The sequence below is a fragment of the Ciconia boyciana genome, chromosome 17 (assembly GCF_034638445.1).
Source record: "Ciconia boyciana chromosome 17, ASM3463844v1, whole genome shotgun sequence".
Taxonomy (NCBI): Eukaryota; Metazoa; Chordata; class Aves; order Ciconiiformes; family Ciconiidae; genus Ciconia; species Ciconia boyciana.
Genome location: NC_132950.1, coordinates 11992346 through 12016165, shown reverse-complemented (window position 1 = coordinate 12016165; position 23820 = coordinate 11992346). Strand labels below are relative to the sequence as shown.

The following is a 23820-nucleotide window of genomic DNA, read 5'->3' as shown; positions in this document are numbered from 1 at the left end:
AGCGAGAGCTGTTCCTTCCTGGGCCCCTGACAAGTCAGAGCAAGAGGCACAAGTGTTTGTGCATCAGCTCAGAAGTTGCATGACTTTCCACTTACATATGCTAAGTTGATGAGGCAAGTTTTATGGGGGGACATTTTCATCTTAATTCCACCATTGCAAAAATTTCCCCCTAGCAGAGAGGTGAGAAGGCAGTTAAAGGAAAGGATTAAGAAAAGCAGAGATCTGTTTTAATTCTTTGCGAATTTATTTAAACTGGTCCCAGCTGTAAGCTAACTTCAATTGCAGCACTGATCTGAAGCTGTGTATAATTGCTTTTTCTACAGAAATAAATGAGGAAGATAAAGTGCAGATGTTAAGGTCAGTGGATCATTATTCTATTGCAACATAAAAACCGAAACTTCATTTAAGAAACCAGATACAAAATATACCTTTTAAAATCCTGAAGATGATCAAATAGCCTGTTCCGTGGTTATTAAAGTGTTCATTACAGCCCCGAGCCAGTGAAGGATTTAAGCATGTGCATTACTTCAAGCACATGAGTAATGCTGCTAGAGGTGGAGGAACTATTCTGGGCTAAAAGTTACTGAGATGATTACGCACCTCACTGCTTTGGGACCTGACTGAGAATTACAGATCAACACTTTCTGAAACAATTAGGGGCTTGTTTCATTAACACTTAAGCCCAACTTACATGGCAATAATGGAATTCAGCGTTCAAAACAGGCTGCGTGCCAAGGCACCGAAGCGCAGACCTTGTTCTTAGCCTGGTTCTCTAGCCACTTTTGGTTGTTGGTAAAATTCCCCTGTGCTCTTGGATACAGCGGGTAAATCGGTCCAGCTAAACTGCAGGTCGCCATGGAGTGTTATCAGTCCCCACGCTGGTTGGGTATGTCACTGGGCTTGCGGTACAGGTACGCTGACTGCTGCCCTGTAGCCCATAAATACGTAGGGCTCGGCCATATGAATGTTTCTGAAATTTGTTGAGCAATCTAACATTGATTGATCACAGTAACAGTCTGTATATACTTGTAACCTGGTTTTAAGTAACATCTATTAACTTAAGCTCTTTCTGTGAGGAAAAGGAAAGGAATACGTGGGTAGGATACATGAGTACGTTACTGCGTAGCTGAGGGGTAACAGAAGTTCAAGCCTGGCATTAGGGTAAATGCTGAGATAGCTTAAGTGTCTGCAGCTGAAGTGGCTGCCCAGCCCGCCCGTGTTTCTGCCGTGCTGGCTCTGCTGGGAGCGGGGTCGGAGCGGCCAGGCAGGTGTGGCTGGTCAGCCGCTGCCGAGAGGGCAGTGAGGGACAGCGGTGTGGCAGTGAGGGACAGCAGTGCGGTAGTGAGGGACAGCGGTGCCCCGTGGGGCAGAGCCCTGGAAGACAGCGACTGCATGGTGGTGAGGTGCAAGGCTGACGAGCTCTGGAACAAGGAAGGCAGAATGAGTTCAGGTAGGTGAAAGGCTTTTTTTTTTTTTTTTTTTTTAAATTGAAATCGATGCATTATATTATAGCTGTATGGAAAGGTTCTCCTCCCTGAATGTGTGTTCTGAAATACAGGGGGGTCTGGGTGGGTGGGAGACTTGCCTGCCCCAGTAACCCTGCTGGGAAGCCAGGGTTGGGCCGTGAGGGGAGGGCTTGAACTGCTGCACTGCATGGGCAAGAACGGGCTGAGCTCTGAGAGAGGATCGAAGCGTGATGTGTTGTGTCCAGCTCTCCTAGATCTTGCTTCAGTCAGTTCATTGTAGCCTGATGTATGTATTGTGGGTTGTTATTTGGTGCCTTCTCTGAATGAACCACCATCTCTGTGGCTGCAGGGAGATGTTTCATGTGCCCTGGGCAGGGTGTTGAATAACCAGGAAGGTCCATTAGGGCTGGTAAAATGGTTCCCTCTGGTTTTAAGGCTTAAAATGCAATTGAGTGTTATGCTGCAGCTGTCTGGAGCTACACACGGTCTCTGTTTGTGCTTGAATTTGTCTCTGCTGAGATGTGAATACTGGTTGCTTCAGAAAAAAAGAAGGGGGAGAAGCTTTTGTTGTCTTTCAGAGAAAACAAATTTTTGGACTATGATCAATGAAAGAGAAATATTGTAAAAAGGCTCTTAAAAATCTAAGAATATGGTCTAAAGAGATGGAGTACACTGTATTGTATAAATCATAGCTTTAAAAGTGTTTTTAGGCTTTCAGCAGGAGACAGGTATTTGATTTAAGTTTTTTCTAACAAAATGTGCTTTGACAGACTTCCTAGATGGCTGCTAATGTTAACCGATGTCTTACTGTGATATACAATGGCTCGTCAAGCTGTGCATGGGATCTTGTCCCTAAACCAGTGCCTGGGTCGCAGTAACATCTCCAGTCTGGAGCATATCAAGCTGCTGCGGACTGGGAACCCCACCGGGGCAGTCAAGCTGGTGGTGTCCCTTTGGGGCCACCTTGGAGCACCGGGCATCACAGCAGATCCAAATCTATAAATGGGGAGAGAGCAGTGGGCAATGCCACAGCGAATCTTCTGGGTCAGAGGAAAGTGAAGATTTAATAGGGGAAGCAAGAGGTAGGCAGGGGCTCTGTGGGGCTAATGCATTAAACAGCCTGGCTCGTCTTTGAGACTGCAGCTTTTGCATGGAGCTCTCGCTGTTTTGCTGTGTAGCAGCATAGAAGAGGTTTGATCTGAGCCTTTGCTTTGCAGCTCTGTAAGTGATCCGGTGCCGGTCACGTCACCGAGCGGGTCTTAGGTAAGGCCTGGCGGGCTGTGACTCGCGGTTGTTAGCATGGCAGTTGCCACTTGTTGCTAGAGCAGTTACTAACCTTTGGTTGCTTTGCTGACCCTGCCTCCAGCAGGGCTGGGTATGAAGGGAGAGCAAACTGTTCATGCTTGTCAGGTGTGGGCGGCTTTTACCTGATCTCAGAAAATGCCTGGCTGTTCCCTGAGCATGATGAGTTCCAGTCTTTGTCCTGGTTAACAACTTACCCGCAGATACCACCTGCTCTCCTGGTCGTGAACTTGAAAAATGGCTGAGGGGCTCTCAGTGCTTTAGCTCTTGGGACCTTCAGGCTGTTCCGTCACAGCTGCCTCAGCCCCGAGGGCCGAGCTCTAGGCCCATCCGAAACTGAACGTCACTTTAGAAAGCCTCAAGGCAGCGTAGCGCTGTGCTGAGGGGTCTTGGTGACCGTACGGACTTTGCCAGGGTCAGCTGGTGCAAAAGCGATAATGTAAAATGGCTTTGCTTACTGTGAGGTCCTGCCCTGGGAAGGTGGCACATTGCCTGGGGGACCGCGCTCTTCCTTCCCCCCCAAGTGCTTCAGCAAGGCCTTGTGGACTGCGGTTTTCTGCCCAAACCCTGGGTTTACGTGGAGTGCAATCTCCTCGCTCGCCTTCAGACCAACGAGGAATCTAAACCCACGGAGACACACAATCCTCCTACCAAAGCAAGTAAGACCAATGCTTGCTCCAAGTCCTTGATAGGAATAAAGGCGGTGAGGGGGCGTGGGAGGCACCGCGTGGTTATTTTGGTGGGAGTGAGAACTTGTTTCTGACCGAAGCTGGCAGGGCGACCTAGTGATCAGCGGAGTGCTGCCACGTGCTGCTTGTCTCCGCGGGTCAGCTTGAGCCACTCCGCACGTAGCGACAGCATTAAAGTGCCTCTTGATCTAAGTGCAGTTGCGCAGGGAGCTGCTTCTCTGTAGGCAGGCGCTGCTCGTGTTCCCGTTTGCTGGCTGCCTTCGGGCCAGGTTAGCTGCTGCTCTTCAAGAGGAGAGGTGCCTTGCTTCAGGTAGAGAAGCAGCTGTTGGTGCTTCAGACAACCCAGTTGCGATGGCTTGGATGTAACGATGGCCAGGCAGCTATCAAACTGTTCTTGTTCACGGCTGGTGGAATACAGCCTTTATGCTTGAGGATGGTTTTTTGGTTTTTTGAGTTAAACACCCTTGCCCTTCAAGCTTAATTGAGAATTAAATTCATTATTTCTTATTCCTTATGAAAGACAATAAAGCTCAACTTATATTAAGCTTTTTATTGTTTGCATATGAAAGATCTAGATAAGATGGATGAAATGTAAAATTGCGCTTTTATAATGCCTTGGCCTTTTCCCTGCAGGACAGCACAATGCTGCCCTTATTTTCAGCACAGAGCTGCTTGGCAGCAGTGTAACGTTCCTGGGATTCATCAACGCACTGCGGTGTCACTTCCGCTGAGGAGAGCGAAGCAGCCTGCGCCTCGCTGGCAGAGCTTTTCCCCTGCGCCGTCGGTGAAAAGGTTGTGGCAGGATCCGGGAGGCTCTGGGTGCTCGCGGCGGCTCTGGCAAGGGGCCGGGCAGGTGCCCAGCTCCCTGTCGTGGCACGGGGCCGTGCTGGAGTTGCGTGGTGCAGCAGTGGGTGACAGAGCTGGTAGGTGACCAAACCTGCCAACATTCGCTGCAGCGTGCTGATGCCGGAAGGGAGACTGCGGAGCTCCTGCCGACCTGGGGAGGTGGCGGATGGGATCATGGCGAGACAGGAGGACGCCAGGTCAGGTTTAGGTGCGGGCAGGGCTAACCCCTGGCTGCCGGCCAGGCTGCAGGTGCTGGCGAGTGAGGAGCAAGGAGAGGGAAAGGTGATGGGGGCCTGAGGAACGGCCTGGAGCGGCACGCGAGCAGGAGGCAGCTTCTCAGCATGGTTTAGTGCTTCACTAAAACGGAACTATGGAGTTCTTAAACCATGAAATAACTTGACCCGTCGTATGCAGGAGGGAAAACTTTCTCTGATAATTGCAAAAGGACTCGACGCCTCTTAAACTGGCCTTGTACGTTGGTGCGGGGGGGGCATCCAGGGCCCGGGTGGGAAGGACAGTGGCAATTCCCGGTGGCAGCCAGGAGCGGGCAATCAAATCCCAGGGGAGGGCTCGGGCAGGGGCTGCAGGAAAGCCCCAGGCCTGGCCTCTCCTTTTCTTTTTGATGCGAATTTTTGCAAGAATCCGAGATACAGCAAAGGAAGCGAACAGCCTGGTGCTTCAGCCGGCCACACGCGCTGAAGAAATGGTTTGCCAGCTGTCCTGTAAGTGAAGGCCTCTTACATTTGACTTCTAAGAGGAAACAAAATGAGCCATGCTTGCAGAAAAGACACACGCTTGTAATTTCGTTTGTGGCGGGATGTCGGTGATTGACAGCTTACATAATGGGAAGCAAGCAATGGGCTCAGAGGCCATAAATTAAGAAGTCAATCTAGTGAAAGCAAGCTCTAAGACACAGTGAGGGCTATAGACAAAAGCTGTGATGCAATTTTTTTTAAATCTTATTTTTTTCTTACGTGAGCTAAGCCTGAGACTTCTGTCGCCCTTTGCTTCAGCACGTTATTCCAAGAGCTTCTCCGTTGCAGTAGGACTTCTAGAAACAGGACCACCTTCTGTCACGATAGCTGCTTATTCTTGCCCGCTTCAGAGGAGGGTTTTTAACATGCGCTGCCTCCCACTGTCCCCCCGGTCTGCCGAGCTCGGCAGGGCAGGATGGCTTTGGCACAGCTTCTGCGGCAAGATGCCTGCCAGCCTTGGTGGTGCCCGGGGGGTCTGTGCTCTCCCCTGGGTTTCTGTGTGCGCCACGGAGGGGGCTGCGCAGTGGGGCTGCCCTCGCCCATCGAGGGTCCCACTCTGCTCATTTGCTCCCCAAAGGCTGACCCGTCCGATGTGTATCGCCCCGTGGCTGTCAGGCTCTTGAGCGTGGCAAAGGAAATGGGGAAACGATGGGAAATCCCCTTCTGCTGCTCCACTTCGCTCCACACAAGCGAAGGGCAGGGAGGAGAGGGTGAAGAACCGCAGTGAAAGTGGTGATGGAGCTGGTGACCCTGGGCATCAGCCGACACGTCACGGTAGGACTGTCATCTCTGCCCATCCACTTCTCTCTCTTCCTACACACCTCCCACATTTTCTGGTCTTTTAAATGCATTGCCTTGAGTTCCGAACTTCAAACCACAGTGAGTATCTCCCACTACTTGGAGAAAGGCGTGTTCATCCGGGACTCAGGCCACCGTTTCCTCGAGGGTGAACGCTAACTCGGTGAGAGTGAAAAGGCACGGAGCGCTTCTTTCGGCCTTGTCTCTTGCTTGCAAACTGCCCGACACCATCTGAAAGTCTGCTGTTCTGCGGTGGGGCTTCGCAGCCTCCCAGCATTGCTGCGGCGTGACCTGCTGCACAAAGCGTGACGCTTCAGTGTCCCGCAAATCCTCCAGCACCGGCTGTTCTACAGTGCGCGATGTGTTAGCGGGTCGCTATGGGAATCTGCTCGTGTTTTAATTTGGCTACAAGTAGATGAGGGGGAAAGAGACCAAACCACAATTCTGTAACACTCGCTTTATCCAGAGCAAAGATTTATTCACTGAAAAGATTCCTACATACCCAGAATTCATTAGCATAGAGTGCACTCTTTTTTTTTTTTTTTGCTGGTTGCATAAACTAATACAGAAACTGTTGTTAATACTAACAATTTTTAATTAATTTAATAGCAATTCTGGAAGACACTCAGTTGATAGAAAATATAAAAAAAATTTTTTTACTGTACAAAGTTTACATCACATTTGAAAAGCAAACGTGTCCATTTTCACCATATTACAGACTCCATTTACATTCACTACTGACATGTGGCTTTTGTAGCAGCATTGTACAGCCAGCTTCACATTTACAACTCTAAAGGGTACAGGCTTACTGCGCGCCACGCCCTTCCACCAGCGCAAGGAGACATGAAACAATGCGACCTAACGACTGTCGCTTGGTTTGCAACACATTGAGGGATGAGAGCTCCACTCTCTTCACAGCTCTACGACTCCGCTGCTTTCGGTTGATTTCCATGTGTCTTACACCAGCTGATTAAAACAAAAATTATCCCAGAGACAGTAATCAGTCTCCACTTGCTGATATACCGGGTCCAGCAGGCCGGGTTTTGCTTTCAAGAACAATTTACGGGTGTTAAACACAAAACCAAGGTCAGGTTGAATTAGAATCCTGCATCTTATGCTTAAAGGCAGGGTTTGAAACCCCTCCTGCGCCCTGGACCAGCGCAGGGCCGTATCCCCAGCGGGCAGCACCGGGCAGTGCTCGGCTGGGAGGGATCTCCCCTGTGCGTTCAGCACACTTTCAAGCGCAGCACGAAGGGACGTTGGGTTTTAGGCGAGTGGCCCTGCTGAAACAGGCGAGGAAGCCCTGCCTGAGAGCAGGGGGCAACCCAGCTCTGCGTCTGAAAGTCTGCACAGGCGGTGCTTGAATTATGCCTGGGCAGTCGTAGGAAGGACAAATGGCGATAGTCTTTTTGGGTTTTATTATTTTGTTTTAATCCGGCTGGTCATCCAGTGCTGGCTGTCCTCCTCCTAGCCCGTCATCTTATTAGAAACAAAATTGAGACTTTATTGCTTTCCCAGCGTAGTTCTTGCACGTTTGCACAGCAGCGTCACTGCTGATAAACGGCAAGGAAACACTGTTTGCAGGCTGGCACCTGGTTCCCACAAAGAAGTTCTGGGCATCCCAGCTCTCGGGCCCTGTTTATGCACACAGATGGCAGAACTAAGTAGTGAGGAGCACCCCGAGGCTGCTGCCACCCTCGAACACGGAGTTAGCTGAAGGGCTGTTCAGAACGGCAGGCTACAAAGCAGCCGTTTGCCTCCAGCAGCAGCTTCTGCTCTCCTCTAAGGCAAGACGCGCAGTGAAGCCTACGGAGGGTTTCGGCCGATGGGTTCGTAATATCACTGGTGCGAAGAAGCACGTTTCTCCTCACTTTAGGTTTGTGTTTTGCCGTTGTTATTTAAGCAGTACTTGCTGGGAAAACAACTTCTGCTTAAAACTGCGGACACACAAAATTATTGAGAGAGAACAAACAGTAGCAAGTCTTGAAGAGAACCGTGTGGTGTAGGTTAAATACACAGTGTCTTTGGAGGGGGGGTATTTGCTTTACAAAGGTGGGGGAGAGGAAGGAGGTCAAAAGAGTACCGCAATGCCACGCTTGGCTACCACCAAACCAATTTTTTCTTTTATATCTGAGACACATTTAAAAAGTCATTCTATCAAAATATTTGTAAGAGACCGTAACTGACTCGCACAAAGCAGGAGGGACGCTCTTTGCTCAACAGAACTCAGGAATTCTTTTTGCCACTTCATTTTCTACAAAAGAAGTCAGCCACCTGGGAGTAGCCAAACCGAGCGCCTGTCGCCCTGCCTGCCTTACAGAGGACTTCAGAGCTCCTCTCCCCGCCATCCTCACGTCAAACCCTTGTGATGACGGTGAAAGATGTAGAGGGGGTGTGTAACGTACTAGTGCTGTTGGAGAAACGAAATCTGGTGATTTCCAGGGAGCCCTAATGAACTATCTCCACAAAACAAAGTAGTATAAGGACAAAAGGATCTGAGTGTTCGTTGTTTAATTAGGGTCCTCCCACTGCCCGGGCTGGCAGAAGGCAGAGGAGTATGAACAGGAGGCATGAGGGAGCCTTTCTTAACACTGCTTGCAATTCGTTTGCAAGGGGGATAATGCATCTGCCACCTTAAATGCAGTAATCAGATGTATCTTTATAACCTGCATGTTACATATGGAGGGAGTAGATGGTGGGCTTACAATCAACCTTTGCACAAGTCCTTTGCTGTTAGGTCGAGTCAGATCCTCCAAGCCTTCCTGGCTGCAAGATTTCTGTTGTTCTTAGTTTTCCCCTAAACAACTGCTTTAGTCCTAAATTTTTTAAAACGAACAGCTTGCAAACTTAAATGTGACCAGCTATAGGAGCTGGTAACGCGTGTGTGTGTGGGAATGACCTTGAATCTCTTAACAAGCTCTGTGCATCAAGACCTTCTTGAATGCGTTATTTAGGGATGGCTTTCTCCCTTCTCTTGTCTCTCTCGCCTCTCCCTGCAGCTCTGGAAGATGTCTTTTGTTCTACAAATGAAATGCTGATTGGGGCAGTAAGAGTCAAGTCTGGTTGGTGAGCGTTTTACTTCCAGAAAAGCTGCTAGTTTAGGGGACTAGAACGTGTTGTGCCTCAAACTTCAAAAGAAGAATTAGGTGCCTGGGCGCAGAGCTCTAACAAGTCATGGTTTTATTTTTTTAAAGGCCAGCAGGTCTTAAGCTTCCTGCGGGATGGTATGAGACCAAGCAGCTTTTATTGTGAGCTCTGTGTAGAAGAGCACTTGAGTCTCTAATTGAGGCAGCCTACACAATCAGAAACTCTCCTAGCAGAAGTAGATTTGTACTAATGTAACTTAATTCGAGGTAACCCAGAGCTTGGACCAACCCTGCTGAAACAAACCTCAGAGCTCAATGATTGGTTTGGGCAAATCACAGTGTAACAGATTGATTTTTACCTTAACGAAAGAAAAATACAATGTGGAACTCCAACCCCTTGTGCTAGACGCATTGCCGTTCTGAAACAAGCCGGTTCCATTTCTCTTAGGGAAAACAAATGCTTTGAAGGCAGAAGATAGCTCCTATTTACCGCAGACACGAGAAGGAACTAGAAATAGTTCTTCTTTTTTTCAGTGCTATTTGAGAATGGCTGTAGTTAAACTTGGTTCACTGTTTATTATGTTTAAAAAAATATAGTTCACACAAAAGTATCATGTAAACATTCTTTAAATAACTGCTGGTGCTCAGGCAGAATTCAGACTTTGCAAACAACACAGGGCTGTGAATTGATGGTCGTGCGGCTTTCAGCTGTCGCTGCACCAGTTTCATAGCTTGGAAGATTCAGTGAAGACTTCTGATGCTTTGTGTAAGTAGGCAGACAACGTTATCACAAGACAATTACACACCATGCTATAGCTTTTGATTACTTGGTTCCAGGATTCCCAAGCCAAATCTTTCAAAACGCAGGACAACTTTGCTACTGTTAATGCTGAAAAGAGTGGGGAGGGAGATGAGAAGGGAGGGGAAAGAGTTATTTACTTTTAATCTTTCTTAGAAAGCTACAGTCCTATAAAAGGAACTAAAATGGGTTAGATTCTGATCTCATACAACTTCAGATCACCCAGAAAAGAGGCTTAAGTAATTAAGCAGCAAACACATGAACTTATTCATGCTAATCTCATCAGTGGAAACATACAGCACAAATCTGATTTGCCTCAAATTGGAGAAACAGGAGGCTTTTGTAAGTACCTAAGGTGGGTAGAAGCCCGACACTTGTTTTCAGTGGGCACTTCGTTTCCTTGAGGTAGAAGGGAAGGAAAATATGACTTACAGAATTTTCTTTTTAAGAGAAAGGGGTGTTTTGACAAGGTACATCAATCGGTTTAAAAAAACCCAACAGGACGAACCCAAACCCATTTGCTCCTCTTTATAGACTGTAGCAAGTGCATAAAGATGTCTCTTCCTTCACCCTTAAACCAGTTAGCATAGCTAGAAACATTTTCACTTCAAAATGCCTTCCTACACACACGCACTCAGGTGACGGCAAGGCAGACAGGCCGAATATGCGAGCTCTTGCAGGAGACTTTCTGAGAGAATGAGTAAGTGGGTGTATTTGTCCTCACCGAAGACAGTAGAAACCCCTCTGGTTCTTGACGCATATTCTCCTCTCTCCCTATCCTTTCCCCTCTGAAACAAGGTATTTTTTCAAAATCATGAAAGATTGAAAGTAAAGAATTTCATTTCAGTAAAGAATGGAAAAAGACCTTTTCTAAAAAGGCACATATTTGCTGTGTTACCTGCAATTCTGCAAAGCCCCTAATGTTAAGTCAGACATTTTGCTGAACAGGGGATGTAAACAGAAGCAAATCATAAAATTCAAAGCACTGGATCTGCAAGGGGAGGCGAAGGAGGAACTGAAGGGCACTCTTGCTTTCCTCCTCTTTTACCCAGCATTGTAGCTGATCCCAGCTGACCCGCGTGGGCCAGTTCTGGACACCACTTGTGGCCTGGTCCCCGGTAGGCTAAGGGACTGCAATCTGCTCCAAGCAGAGCAAGGACCATCCTTCCTTCCACTCAAGGACCGCACCAGCTTCATCCAGCCCCTGACAAAACTGACCCTGGCTTCAACGCTGGCTCTGGTCCCAAGGGAGAACCGGCACACTCTGGCCCTTAACTCTTGTTGGTTTGCAGTGCAAGTGGAGTTCAGGCATCGGCTGTGCCTGTGAAAATGTACCCGTTACCTTCAGTCGCAAAGCCACAGTCCAGCACTGAGGATGACAGGCATAACCTCAGACTGCAACTAGGAAACTGCACCCCTCTGCCTCGTGGGACCTGCAGGCAAGTCACGCCCGCTTCAGGAAAACCCCCAACCCGCTGGGCAGGACACACAGCACTCGCTGTTGCTTGCACCTGGTTAGTTAGCAGATCACTAGACCCCTTCCAGGAGGAAGTTACAGCCTGCCGAAATGCTTCAGAAGTGCAAGATGGCCACGTTGTTAGACAGTAACTTCTTGCAGACAGGAGTTGTTATTCAAGCTAACAGCCCACACCAAGCGGAAAAAGGCAGAAAAGGAGAATTCGGATAAAGTGTTGATTATGTCCATGGGTTAATTTCGTGGTTTGTTTTTGCTTTTTTAAATGGAAGGTGATTGTCCAAGTTGCCGGTTAGGATACAACACATGGAAGCATGCAAGGTGGAGCCCGTTATTGCACCAGTAGCTACAACCTACAAAGAAATATGGGAGGGGAGGGAAAAAGACACCATGAGAGTTAGTTTTCAGTTATTTAAAGCAAGCCCTTGAGAACTACATATTATAAAGCTTACACCAGAACAAAGCATGGGGTTAGTGTAATGTTTCTCAAAGGATTTGTCAGAGGGGATGTGAACACTTTAGTCTTTAGTGGGTTTTGAATCTGAGCAGGTCTCTGGCTACATGGCTGCAGAGAGCCTCCCCAGTGTGACTCGAATGGAACGCGGTTTGCAGGGGACAAACAACAACTGAGCTGCCTGTACTTTCATTTCAATGAGCGCTAATTCAGCTGTCAGTGCTGATAATTAATACTGACACTTAAAGTATTTCTCCCCTATTAAATGCTTTGAGCAGAGAAAAAGTATTAATGTATGCAAATTGACATGAACCACTTGTGGGGGTGGAGGGGGGAGTTGGTCCGTCTACCCAGGGAAAAATAATTAGGGTAGCTACTACGCAAGACATCGTTCTGCAGTTCCACAAGCTGTTCAGGAATAACTCCCTATGGAAACACTAATCCAAAATAATCACTTGGCAAATTGCTCTGGAATAGAGCATTCTCATGAACTGACTGCCCAAATGGGAAGCATTACTTCAAGTTCGTTTCCAATGTGATGTTAGAGGACAATGCGGGAGTGCGATTGTCTGCATGGGAATGTGTGGACAGCCTGGGCGCTCAGTCTGCTCTGTGGTGTCTGGTTAGGTAAGTGAAAAGATGTCAAATCAGTCATCAGAGTTAATGATCCAACACAAGTGGATCTTATTGCATAGAGAAATGAGGGCATGAAAGTGTTGACACACAGAACCGTAGTGTTGGAGTACAGTGTGTTTCTGTAGAAAGGAAAAAATATTACCAAAGGACACTGCTGTATCATGCAAATCTCCTGGCAAAAGAATTGTTGTCTTCATAACATAACACGACTTAAATACAACAATCTTCCTTTGAGGCAAGGGAAGATTAGTTTAAAAAATATAGGAGGAAAGGTCACAAGTGAAGCTGGATGACTTGAAGGAATGGATAACGGAAAAGCACATACTCAAGGTAGCTGGGTATAGATCTGGCCAAGGCAAGCTGTGCCTGGAAACAGAGTTTGGTATGCTTTAGGCCAGAAGAGGAAAAAGAATTGTTTCTCTTAAATTATGACTGAAGGACAGATAAGAAGCAGCAATTACATGCAGGTCCCTTTTTTAGCTCAGGTTTTGTTGGTTTCTCTTTAAATTTTTATTTAAAAAAAGCTAGCCAATTGAAGTCACAAGGACTGAAAGTGTAGCTGTGACAGCTCTGCCGGAGTAGTGAGCGTTCAGGGTGCAGAAAGACACCGTGCCTCCCAGCTACGTTCCACAGCACACAGAGGCAGTAACTGATGGTGCAAAGAACAACTGCCAAATGTAAGGCACTCTCAACCCTTTGTTGTACCTTTTTAAAATGAGTGCTGTGACTGTCTAGTGCAAGGGAAAAATACCAGACAGTTCTACTTATCCGTGAGTGAGTAGTAAGTGTTCAGCCTTTGCTGATAATAGTGTCCTTTTGTATAAAGATGAGGCCACAGCCTTGGAGAAGTATTCCACATTTTAAAGTTGTTAGACATCGTAATGTATCGGGGATCCGGCACAAATGTTAGGGAAATTGCACAAGAGACAAATGGTGAAATTTTCAACCAAAACCCCAAACAAGCCACACCCACCAAAGCACAAAATGCCGTGACAGTTGCCAGACAAGCAAACAGAAGCATTTGGTTAGGTATGATAAGGTATTGCAGGAAGATCGTGAAGGGTTATGGGAAAGAAAGGGGTAGATTAAACATCAAAAAAGGAGAAAAAAAGAGAAAATAAATATTAGAGGTTCAGGAGATGAAAATAAAAACTGAGCAAAGTACGTGGTAAATGGGCACTGCTCACAAACATGTCTGATCTCCCCCAGGCTTTGAGAAAAAGCACTGAGGTCACCAAAATGTAACCTTGTGCCTAACAGAAACTCTAAGCGCGTTCCTGAAACGGGGCTGGCTGTCTTTCACTGGGGCTTGCAGGCCCAGCCTGTTAACCCAAGGCTATCGGAGCTACTCAGGGTAACAGCGGTTGGTGGTGGAGATCAGACAACTGACATAAAACTGGTCTGGGGTGGGGCGTTCAGTCTCTTGGCTCCAGAAGTTGTATCTGCTTTGCTTCCGCTTGACTTCGGTAGAAGCGGAACTGGGAACCATCCTTCTCTGAGAGTGACAGGTTATTCATGAGAAGGGAGGCTGAAAGTTTTAGGCCGTGTGGCTTTATGCTAATCCAGTCTGAACTGGAATGAGTTTTATATTCTGGTCTGGTCTGTCATAACAGATGTCGTGTGATGTACAGTCAGGTGTTCTGAGGGGCCTCTTCCAGTTTTGACAGTTTACAGATGCTTGATTGTATGAAACCTTTCATCCCCAATTGCAACACAGAAACTGACTTTGAAAGTACCACAGTCTGACAAGGGTTTATGCTGACTTCTCATGATTTATCTTTCCTTGATCCAGATCTTGACATAATTCCAATTTAGAGATTCAGTTCAAACATTGCAGCTCATTCCTAGCTGTCAGTTTATTGCATCTTCAGGATTTCTAAATCACTCAACACATGATTACCACCTACTTGTTTTTTCCCTAGAAGTCAATTATTCTGAGTCAGGACTAATGCTGCATTTCTTTACCTGCCTGTGCAAACTGGGCACTCTTCCATAAAGAGGAGGAGGGGGGTGGATTTTTTTTCTACATGCTCCTTGAGGAAGGCTACGAACTTAGGACTCTGACAGTTCAGTTTCAAAGGGAAACAGTGGCATGTTCTTTGATCCTTCCCTTCCTCAGTCAGTACCAGCCATAACAGGGGAAATTCTAAACCACTCTGGGGTCAGCGTGGGCCCCTTCCAATACTGTTGGTAGACACTCTCTGAAACCAAACATAAACCTGGATGAGTAATCTACTGAAGGAGGGAGGTGAATATGTTAAAGTAGGAAATTAACTGTCTGGAACACGCAAGTTTAATTGCATAATTTCCTAGTAACTAGAAAAGCAGAACAGCACGCTGCTACTCTCCCTTCAGAGGTTTGACAGCCCCCAGGAAGGCAAAACAAAGCACAGAAATGATCAGTTAGCAAATTCTGAGCGGCATAAATGTTCTTAACAGCAGCAAATACTCACTCAGCAGACTTCCAGAAATGCCCTGGGTGGGAGAGCCGACGATTCAATTTTGGCAGTTTTTCAAGCATATCCATGAGGACAGTGAAGCTAGGTCTCTCACTGAGATCAAATGACCAGCATGCTGAGAGAATTTCCTGCAAAGGATATTTGTGGCTTATTATCTCCACTTAGTTCACAGGTCATCTGTGCAAACCAAGCAACTGATTGAGCACTGTGATTTGTGCGAGCCCAGCCAGAGATACTGTTTAATAGACGTCTTGGACGTTCTTATAATCACACAGTATCCTGCGTACCGGTGGGTGTCCACTTCTATATGACGGTTATGGGCAGAGGCTTAGTCTCTAACCTCGTGTCCTATTCTAATCGGTTCTCTCTCCTGCCCTTTATCTTTAGAGTAAAAAAAATCTCTTCTTTAAGCAGCTCCCTCTTTTCCTGATAAATAGCTATATGGAAGGACTCCTGCAACTGAGGTACTTACATTGACTTCTTTCCCCAAACTAACAGTTGCAAGGACTTGTTTCACTCCTTCACCACTTCCAATCTGCCAGATGAGTGCCTCTGCAGGCTGGTTCTTGAAAGGCCATTCTCTTGCTTGGAGCTCATACCACACAGTCCTGCAACATCAACAGACAAATCAAGCCTTTGCTTGCTCTTAAGAGAAAGACACAAAACCCTGACACTGTTCCAATTTCTTCAGATAAGCTCTGGAAGGTGTATAAGGCTGTGCAGCAAATCCCTCCCACCCCACACACCTCCCGCCCATGACTTTTGTAGTAGGTGAGAAAAATGTGTCCTCGCTGGAATCGTGATCCTGTGAGAAGAGGACCACTGACTCACAAGGCTCAGGTCTGTAACAAATTTCATTCAGTAAGCTGCTGTGGTACTCTTAGGTGTTCCTCTCTTACCCAAAGGCATAGATATCTGCAGCTTTGGAGAAAGGCAGCTTGTCTTCATCTTTCCCAGGGGCCATCTCACGAACAATTTCAGGGGCCAGGTAGCATAACCAGTCATGAGGCAGCTTCAATTCATTCTCCCTCCTGAGTTCAAAAGAAAGAAGTGGTACTGAAACACTACTGCTTCAACCAAGAAGCAGCGTATAGACCCTATCTGTCCTTCCCCTAATACCTTGACTTTATTTACTCAAATGTTTTCGCTGACGTTTCCTTTCTAATTTTCTTTCCATATTAAAAAATACGCATGTGTTAGCCTGACTCTCCAGCTCATTCTTGGGCCTAAAGTTTTCTTTGTTCTGTGTTCTGAGTCTTACTCCATACATAACTTCCTAGCAATGTGCTACGGAAACTGTAAAAAGAACTCTGCCTAAAAAAAAAAAGAAAGAAAACAAAGAAAAAGTGCGTATTCCAAAAATGTGTGTATGTACTAAAGCAATCAACACTCCTCACTTGTACTGTGTAACAATTCACAATGTTTCCCTATTTGATCATTATTTATCATTCTAGAAGTGGACCAAACATTGAAACCTCCACTTACCTTCCTTCCTGAACCACACCCGAAATTCCAAATAATCCAAAGTCAGTGATCACAACTTTCCCATTGTCATAGAAAACGTTCTTGGATTTCAGATCCTTATGCACAATCCCCTTTGCGTGAAGATACCCCATACCCTGGGAAATATATGCAGAAATGTAAACTCTTTATATTATTCACAAGCCTCTAACTCTGGGGATGCTTTGCTTTCTAATACACATTTATTCTCATTACTCCAGCATAAATGATTAATTGTGAAGGGGGACACAGCAGCCATCTGACTTATGCAGGAAGGGGGCAAGGGAAGTCTGCAAGGGAGCAGATCTTAGTTTAGTGCTCAAGCTCTGGATTGCTTTTCATCCTCTGCATAGTAGGGCTGTTGGGAGGGTACTCTTAGTTGAAGCATTAAGCAGCTGTGGACTTCACAGTTCTGAAGAAGTCTGTATGTGTAAGAACAATGAACAACTGACACAAGTTTGCTCACTAAATTCACAGGATATTGCTGCCAGGACAGAAAACAGCAGCTTTAGAAATGCTTCATCAGTTGAGAAATATTGAAAGCAAGCACAGAAAACACTGTGCAAATCTGGGAGAAAATGCCATCTACTTCAGAATGCGTTAACTTAGCTGCAGTTACTAATAAAGAGAAGAGACCAGGAAGGAAACCTGTCCTGCATACCTTTCTTCATTGTTCCCTTTATCTAAATTCTCCCTCCCCAGCCCCTCACTGACAAGCAAAAGCTCTATTTCTCTCCTTACAGGCCCCTAGCTTACTGCCCACTAAATTGGCACTTTTTTTTCAGCCAACTTTGAGTACCTCCTGCTGCAACACCCTGTTGGGCTATTGAGACTTACAGAACCTCTCCAGCTGTGCAGCCTCTGAGCTTTCGCTGGGGCACTGTCCAGAAAGCGGATGTCTCGATTAGCATAACGTACCCTTACCTTAATGATCTCCTGTGCTATCTGCCTGGTTTTGTTAATATCCAGGGATATCTTGGGGTCCCTTACAAACGAGTGAAGCGTCCTTCCTTTGCAGAAGCTACAGGAAAGAGGAACAACAATCCTTAAAAAGGTCTTTAAAATATTGGAGAGAAATAAGAATGTAACACTGGATGTTCAGTTGGTTTTCTTATCATGTTGACAGAATCCCAGCCCTCTTCCACTGCCGAGAACGCCATTCTGAAGAACTCTAAGGACCCAGTTGATGTACATCTGTGTGGGTGTACACATGTACAGGAGACCTATTGTTAAAGCACGCCCAAGGATACGCAACAAATGCTTATCTATTTCTTCAGAGACCCAGTTGTTATACTGCTCTGACATCTGAAGTCCAGTTCTCAAAATTTGAGCACCAGCTTCTGCTGCTGGTGCTACTGGTCACTTAAGCAGGAAACTTCTTTTGGAACTGGCAATTAGAAATGACTGAGTACCTCCTTGCCAGACTATGAGAATGGCATGCCCTTGGCCTTACTTAAATTCAGCCTGCATATGAACATCCCAAAAAGCTTTTATTTAGGGGCTAAATAATCCTCATCTCAACTAAATACAGAAAACGGAATTTTCTCTTCCGTTAGAAGAGAAATAGTAACATTTTTCCCTAATCAGCAAGTGTCCCTAAGAGGAACAGAAAGGAAGAGAGAACTGTTGCATTATCAGCTTCACACATTGGTTTACTGTCACTTTGCTGAATTAGAACCATCTGGAAGTAGAGGGCAGAGGAACAGCCCGTTCCAGATTAATTTTTCTCCTGCTTTTTAAATTTTATTATTTAAGAATTCAAAAATAAAAACAAAATTGCCAAAAAATATTATATGTTCCCTAAAAGGAGACAACCCTAATATCCAAAACTCTGAGCAACACAGACTGCATTTGTGTCTGCCACCTCCTGACTGCAGTGAGAGGCTTATTTTTTATATAAAAAAGAAATATTATCTATCTATACAATATGTATATATTAAAAATAATACTAAGATGCTATATCCTTACCTGGTAATGATTGCTAAATGAGGAGGGTTCATGCATGCTCCCATGAAAAGTACCACGTTCTCATGCCGGGTCTGTCTGTAGTTCATCACCTCCTTTTTAAAGAGCTTGAGATGATCCTGGTTGTTCCCGTCTATCTCCAACAGCCTGATGGCCACTTCCCCATGCCATTTTCCCTTGTAAACCTTCCCCCATCGTCCTTGGCCAATAGGATCCCCCAGTTCAATCTGTTCAAAGGGAATGTCCCATTCTTGCAGGTAGACACTGGTCTGGCTAGGTTTGCGATAAATCATCCCTGGCAAGTGTGGCCGTCTGTTTGGCAAATCTTCCACCTCATCCTCATCATCTTCAGGTTCTGATTTATTAGTCTCTGGTTCTTCCACCTGTTCACAAAAAGAGAAGGGAAACATACGCTGAGAGTCCTATCTGAGGGGCAGAAGCAGGCTACCAGCCAGCCGCAAAGGCTGCTTTGAGAGAACTTCAGGGTGTTGGATGTATGCTTTTGACTACAGCTCTAGAAATATACCTCACAGGACAAAGTCATCTCAGAAGGCTACAAAAAGACATACATCTTCTGTATGCCAGTGCACACAGGTGAAGACAAGAAAGGCTTTATCCCATATAGAGTTAAATTCGTAGAACCAGAACTAACATCTAAGGACTCAGCATCTCTCAGGATCTGGCCTTCAGTGTAGAGCAAAATACTGCAAGACCACTCTAAAAGGAAGGGTCAAGAACCTCTTTGTTCTTCAAGTAAATGTGGGTGGGTTTGGGGTTTTTTTGCGATTACTAAAATTCTCCTGTTAGGGAGAACTGCTCCAAAAATCAGCAAGCTTGATCCAAATTCCAGTAATTTCTGCTGAAATAATCGATTCTGTCTCTATAGGTTTACTCATCCCTACAGAAACCCATTTCAGTGTTCATACTACAAGCCGAACACATGCTTAGGCACTACCAAAATCAGAGTCTTGTGAATAGGTATGGAAAGGCTTTCCTATGCAAAACATTAGCTCATGGTAGATCCTGCAAAGCAAAGCCTGTAAGCATGGGCTTACGTGACCACGGGTAGCACCTACACATGCATTACTTGCAGATTTGAGGTCTGCAGAGCATTTAGACCTCGTAACTCCAGGAGCAGGCCTGCAGCTCTTGTAATATAAAAACAGCTGCACCAAACTGAGTGAGAGAGAAGTTTGAACAATATCTTCTTCGCCCGATTAGAAAAGGTTAAGTATTGTTACAAGTACTTAAATGTTTCAGCCTGGCTACCAGAAACCATGAATTTTCAGTTGAGATCTTTACAGTACAAACAGTTCAGTGGAACCAAGGTAAGGCACAGCTAGTCTACGCTCATAATTCCAGGGCCACAGCTTTTTTATTGCACTTTCAACATGGCATTTCTGATTGTACAAAAGGGCAAACCAGAAAACCTACCTCTGCTTCACATTCAACTCCGTCTGTGTCCGGCTGTTCATGAGCACTAACAAGAGAAGACAGGTTTACAGTGAAAATAATGTTTGCATATCCACCTGAGTTAGAAAAGTGGGCTGCTACATATGCCATTAGTGGAGTGGAAAGAAGCAAATACAGAACAGATCTTGATAGCATTATAGTAGGTCAGAGAAAAATACAATTACTGCTCCACTCAACAGATAAGGACCTTGTAAGCTTACTTTAGCAAATGAGGGACAAAGACTTTCAAGCGATTTTCAATTATTAAGTGGCAGGAATTGATTTGGCAATGGCATGGCTGCTTTATTGTAATGTGTTCCAGTAATGGATACTCCTATTCCTACTACTGAAACACCTTACAGTGGAGAAGCAATTGGGAGTGCTGGCAACGCAGGCTAAAATCTTTTGCATGCCCTACAATGCAGATCCTTAAAAAGATGTTTGCTTGCAGCTAAGCATGTGATGCTCTTTTAATCGTAAAACTCCATAACTTCTATTGCATCGGACCTTTCTCATCTCGGGAATGCACACATAACCATAACTAGATATTAAAGGTGTGGCCTTCTTACTGTCCGATTTAAAGTAAATATCATCTTCAGCTTTATAAAACTGGGAATACCAGTATCACCCTTGCTGACTAAAATTATCCTGTGAGTTCTCAGATTATAAATTCAGTTTTGGTCATAACATAGCGCTTTCAGACTGATCTGAAGATTATCAGGTAAACACTATGCAAATAAAAATTTAAAACTGTACTTACTTAGTGTCTGCAGCTGTTTCTGGAGGCTGTGCTATTTGTGCAGGACTGGGAATTTCTGTGAAAGTAGAAACATTTATGATACATATTTTACACTTTAATCTCCTATAGATTGGAAGTTTTCACATTGCAATAGTGGTAATTTGCTTCCTATTCAGGAATTATAAAGTAAACTCAACCACAGGCAAGATGATTTTATACTTCTTTTAAAACTATGCTCATCCTTCCTAGTACTTACATGCCCGTATATTGACCAAGCCCAGTCTTCTCCCCATTCACCTACTTATCTGTAATGTCTTTCAAGGTCAGACCTTGTCTGTGAACTGCTCACACACCTTCAAGTTGCCTTGGACAATCAGAAATACTTAAATCCTCACAGAACTAAGACGTTTGAATTCATCTATATTGCAGGTCATGTATTCCAACTGCACCTGGTCTGTCTGGTGTCACCAGTGCACAGGAAATTCAGCTTGGGTTGCAAATCCTTCCAAAATTCAGAATAAATACTCTGTACCTGGCATTCTACATCATCAGTTCTCACTTTGGAAGCAAACAAGCTGTTTCTAAGGGTTCATGAACAGCTGACTGAGAAAAGTTTGTATATGCAAATCCACATATGAATAGTGTTACATCATTCTTAAATCCCATAGGCAAAGCGCCTCAATTCATACAGGTGAGGTCAGCATTCCTGAACTGACAGTGTCCATTTATACTAGCTAAGTATATAACCATAGAAGCGAGCCTTTTCAAAGAAAGAACATAGCTGTGTATAGAATCCCACAGCAGAAAGCTACTGTTTTACAGCTGAATATTCAAGTTTCATCTTAGTACATAAATCACATCACTACATGACATTAGGAGAGAGAGGCCGGAATTGTATACTGAGATAAGAGAAAGTTTGAATTGGTTTAGACTGGATTTTTTTTTTTAAAGCAGAATTATTGTTCTTGGGCAGCATGCAGAAGTTTACAAACAAGTTACTTTTTGGCAGCAGAAGCTGGTTAGTAGAATTAAAACAATCAACTCACCTGGGAAGATAAATTGTTGTCTATGCTGAATGTAGTAGGCAGCTTTTTTTTATTTTTATTTTTTTTTTTTAAAAAAAGGACAGCAAAAAAATTACCAGGAGAAAAAAAAAAACAAAACACAAGTTAGACGATCATCAGTAAGTGCCCCATATGCATTCAATGAATTAGTCCCAACTCACTGTTGGGAAACAGATTAGTAGATTATCAGCCTGCTTGAGGGGGTGAATTTGAGCACATGCATTTTTGGAAGACTGTGACAGATGATACTTATCAAATGAAAGCTATGTTACCAATAAGCAAACAGTCTGGTGGGAAAACAGCACATTCAGCCTTCAAGTGGCAGAAGCAAATTTAGAGAACCCAGGAATGCTAAGGCCCAGGCAGACCCAGGTAAAAGCTGGTGTTTCAATGCTCTCTCACATGTCTTCAGCTTTTCAGAGATGCACCCAGAGAAGCTGAAGGTCGTGAGACATCTGCAAGCAATTTTTTTTATTTCAGTGAATTTGAGCACTATGTCCTAATACAAAGTAGTTGCAGTAGAATCCTTGTACTAAACTGGCTCTGCTTCTCCTCCTTTTGAGTAGGCTAAAATAGCAACTTTCACTCAGAGATCAAAAGCTTGATGCAAAATACAGCAATGTTGAAGGCTAGATGTAGCAGCTAGAGAGCAGCATGTGACTTCATTTCCAGATCAAAGGAATTAAATTTATTCTCACTATGTAAATCTTTGCTCTTGTCAGAGATCCTTGCCTCTATCAACTTTGGTAAAGCCTGCACATTTGGGTCCTTAATCTGTAAAGTATGTATGGTAAATTCTTCTCCACCATACGTGTGTGCCAATGGTTTAACAATGAGTGTTGATTGTTGGTTATCTTTCGGAAGGGACTGGTAAAGTAATTCATCCCAGTTCTCATTTTCACATTTTGCTCTAGCAATCAACTTACTCATGATTTAAAGCCACTGGTGACCAAACACAGCAGGCAGCATGCATTTTATAATACAATGAGAAAAGGGAGGAGAAAGAATACGATTTTTTTTTAGTCCTTTTCAAAAAAGGAGAAAATAGAAAGATCGAATCATTTAAGAAAGGTGCCAGCACTCCTTAATAATCTGTCTCCTGCAAAAGCATCTTGTTGATACCGCTTAAACACTTTTAAGAACAGACCATTTTCTTTTATCCGGTAACAAGATACACCTTCACACCTTGCTTAAGACACAACTGTGTTATTCAGAAACCTGCAACTACCTATGAAGTCTTGGTCAGCCTCTGCTTGCATGGAGGCCTTTCTGATCTTGGCAGAGGTCTCCTGAAACAAATAAGTTTACCTGGGAAATTAAATCGTCCATCCCTCTGGCCCATAGGAGAAGGGTTTGGAGGAGGTGTTGCACTGGGAGGGTTGGAAGACTGGAAAGGTGCTGGAGAAGATGGTGTGGATGAGGTTGTAGAAGAAGGATTACTGCTAGAGTCCAGATGATTTATTGCTGGTGGATGCTCCTGCAAAGCAAGGAAAGTCACTCGTGACAAAACAATAAAAAGAAAGAAAGAATTCCTCTCAATGTTTACTGAAATGTTTAGAAAGGAAAGCTGTCCCTAGCCTGGATCATAGCATAGTTTTTCTAAGTGAGCAGGCAGCTGGAGATGTGCACAACCTATGTTTTACAAGGAGAAAATGTCACGTATCAGAGTCTCCTTGCAAAGCGAAAGCTCAAGGTGCCACTCTTGCTCCAACCAGCAAGGTATGCTGCCACCTCTCCTTACTGTAGCTCCTCAGTGACTTACAGACACAAGACTCACTTCAGTCACCATGTACCTTTTTAGTTAGTGCTTTGGGAAGAGTTCCAAATTGTGGTTCTGTTGGTCTGTCTACTGGATTATTGATATCAGAAGGGACAGACTCTGTTCTTCTTATTTTTGTTACTGAAAAACAGGTTGGAGAAGGGAAAAAAAAGCTTTAATCAGACTTTTTATTCTTGTGATACCATCAATTACATTGAAATGCTAAGAACTTGTAGAAAATTACTTACTGGGAAGGAAGGATATTCTACAAGCAGGTGCCTCTTTAGTACATTTGTTGTGACATTTTAATCTGAAAGAGAAACATTACATGTTAAATAGCAACTTGTTCTTTCCCAAAAAGAGGAAGCTTACCCTTAATGTGTAATTCTTATGCTAATCTCAGAGGGAGTTCTGGAATGCTCCAGGCCCCACAGCAGCATGCATTCATATGAAGAATCCTATTATGTGTGTCATTAGGCTAATGAAAGCCACATACATATCTTAGCATCTGATTTATTTTTAATATAGTTACTTTCACTGACTCTCATCCTGTGACACTGAAGCACTAACATCTCAG

The 23820-nt window shown here is 44.8% G+C and overlaps 1 protein-coding gene across 1 annotated transcript in view; it reads right to left on the bottom strand.

The window, feature by feature from the left end:
* Positions 1–6295: 6295 nt before the first annotated feature.
* KSR1 (kinase suppressor of ras 1) overlaps positions 6296–23820 on the bottom strand; it is a 75381-nt gene continuing 57856 nt past the window's right edge. Inside the window, exons 8-20 of the mRNA XM_072881802.1 lie at positions 23492–23553; positions 23278–23384; positions 22793–22961; positions 21467–21508; positions 20442–20496; positions 19664–19709; positions 18233–18612; positions 17189–17285; positions 16250–16383; positions 15664–15795; positions 15237–15372; positions 14759–14892; positions 6296–9831 (exon numbers count right to left, since the gene is read on the bottom strand). Coding sequence (XP_072737903.1) covers positions 9753–9831; positions 14759–14892; positions 15237–15372; positions 15664–15795; positions 16250–16383; positions 17189–17285; positions 18233–18612; positions 19664–19709; positions 20442–20496; positions 21467–21508; positions 22793–22961; positions 23278–23384; positions 23492–23553 — 1573 coding nt within the window. The 3' untranslated portion in view covers positions 6296–9752. The remainder of the gene's footprint in view (positions 9832–14758; positions 14893–15236; positions 15373–15663; positions 15796–16249; positions 16384–17188; positions 17286–18232; positions 18613–19663; positions 19710–20441; positions 20497–21466; positions 21509–22792; positions 22962–23277; positions 23385–23491; positions 23554–23820) is intronic.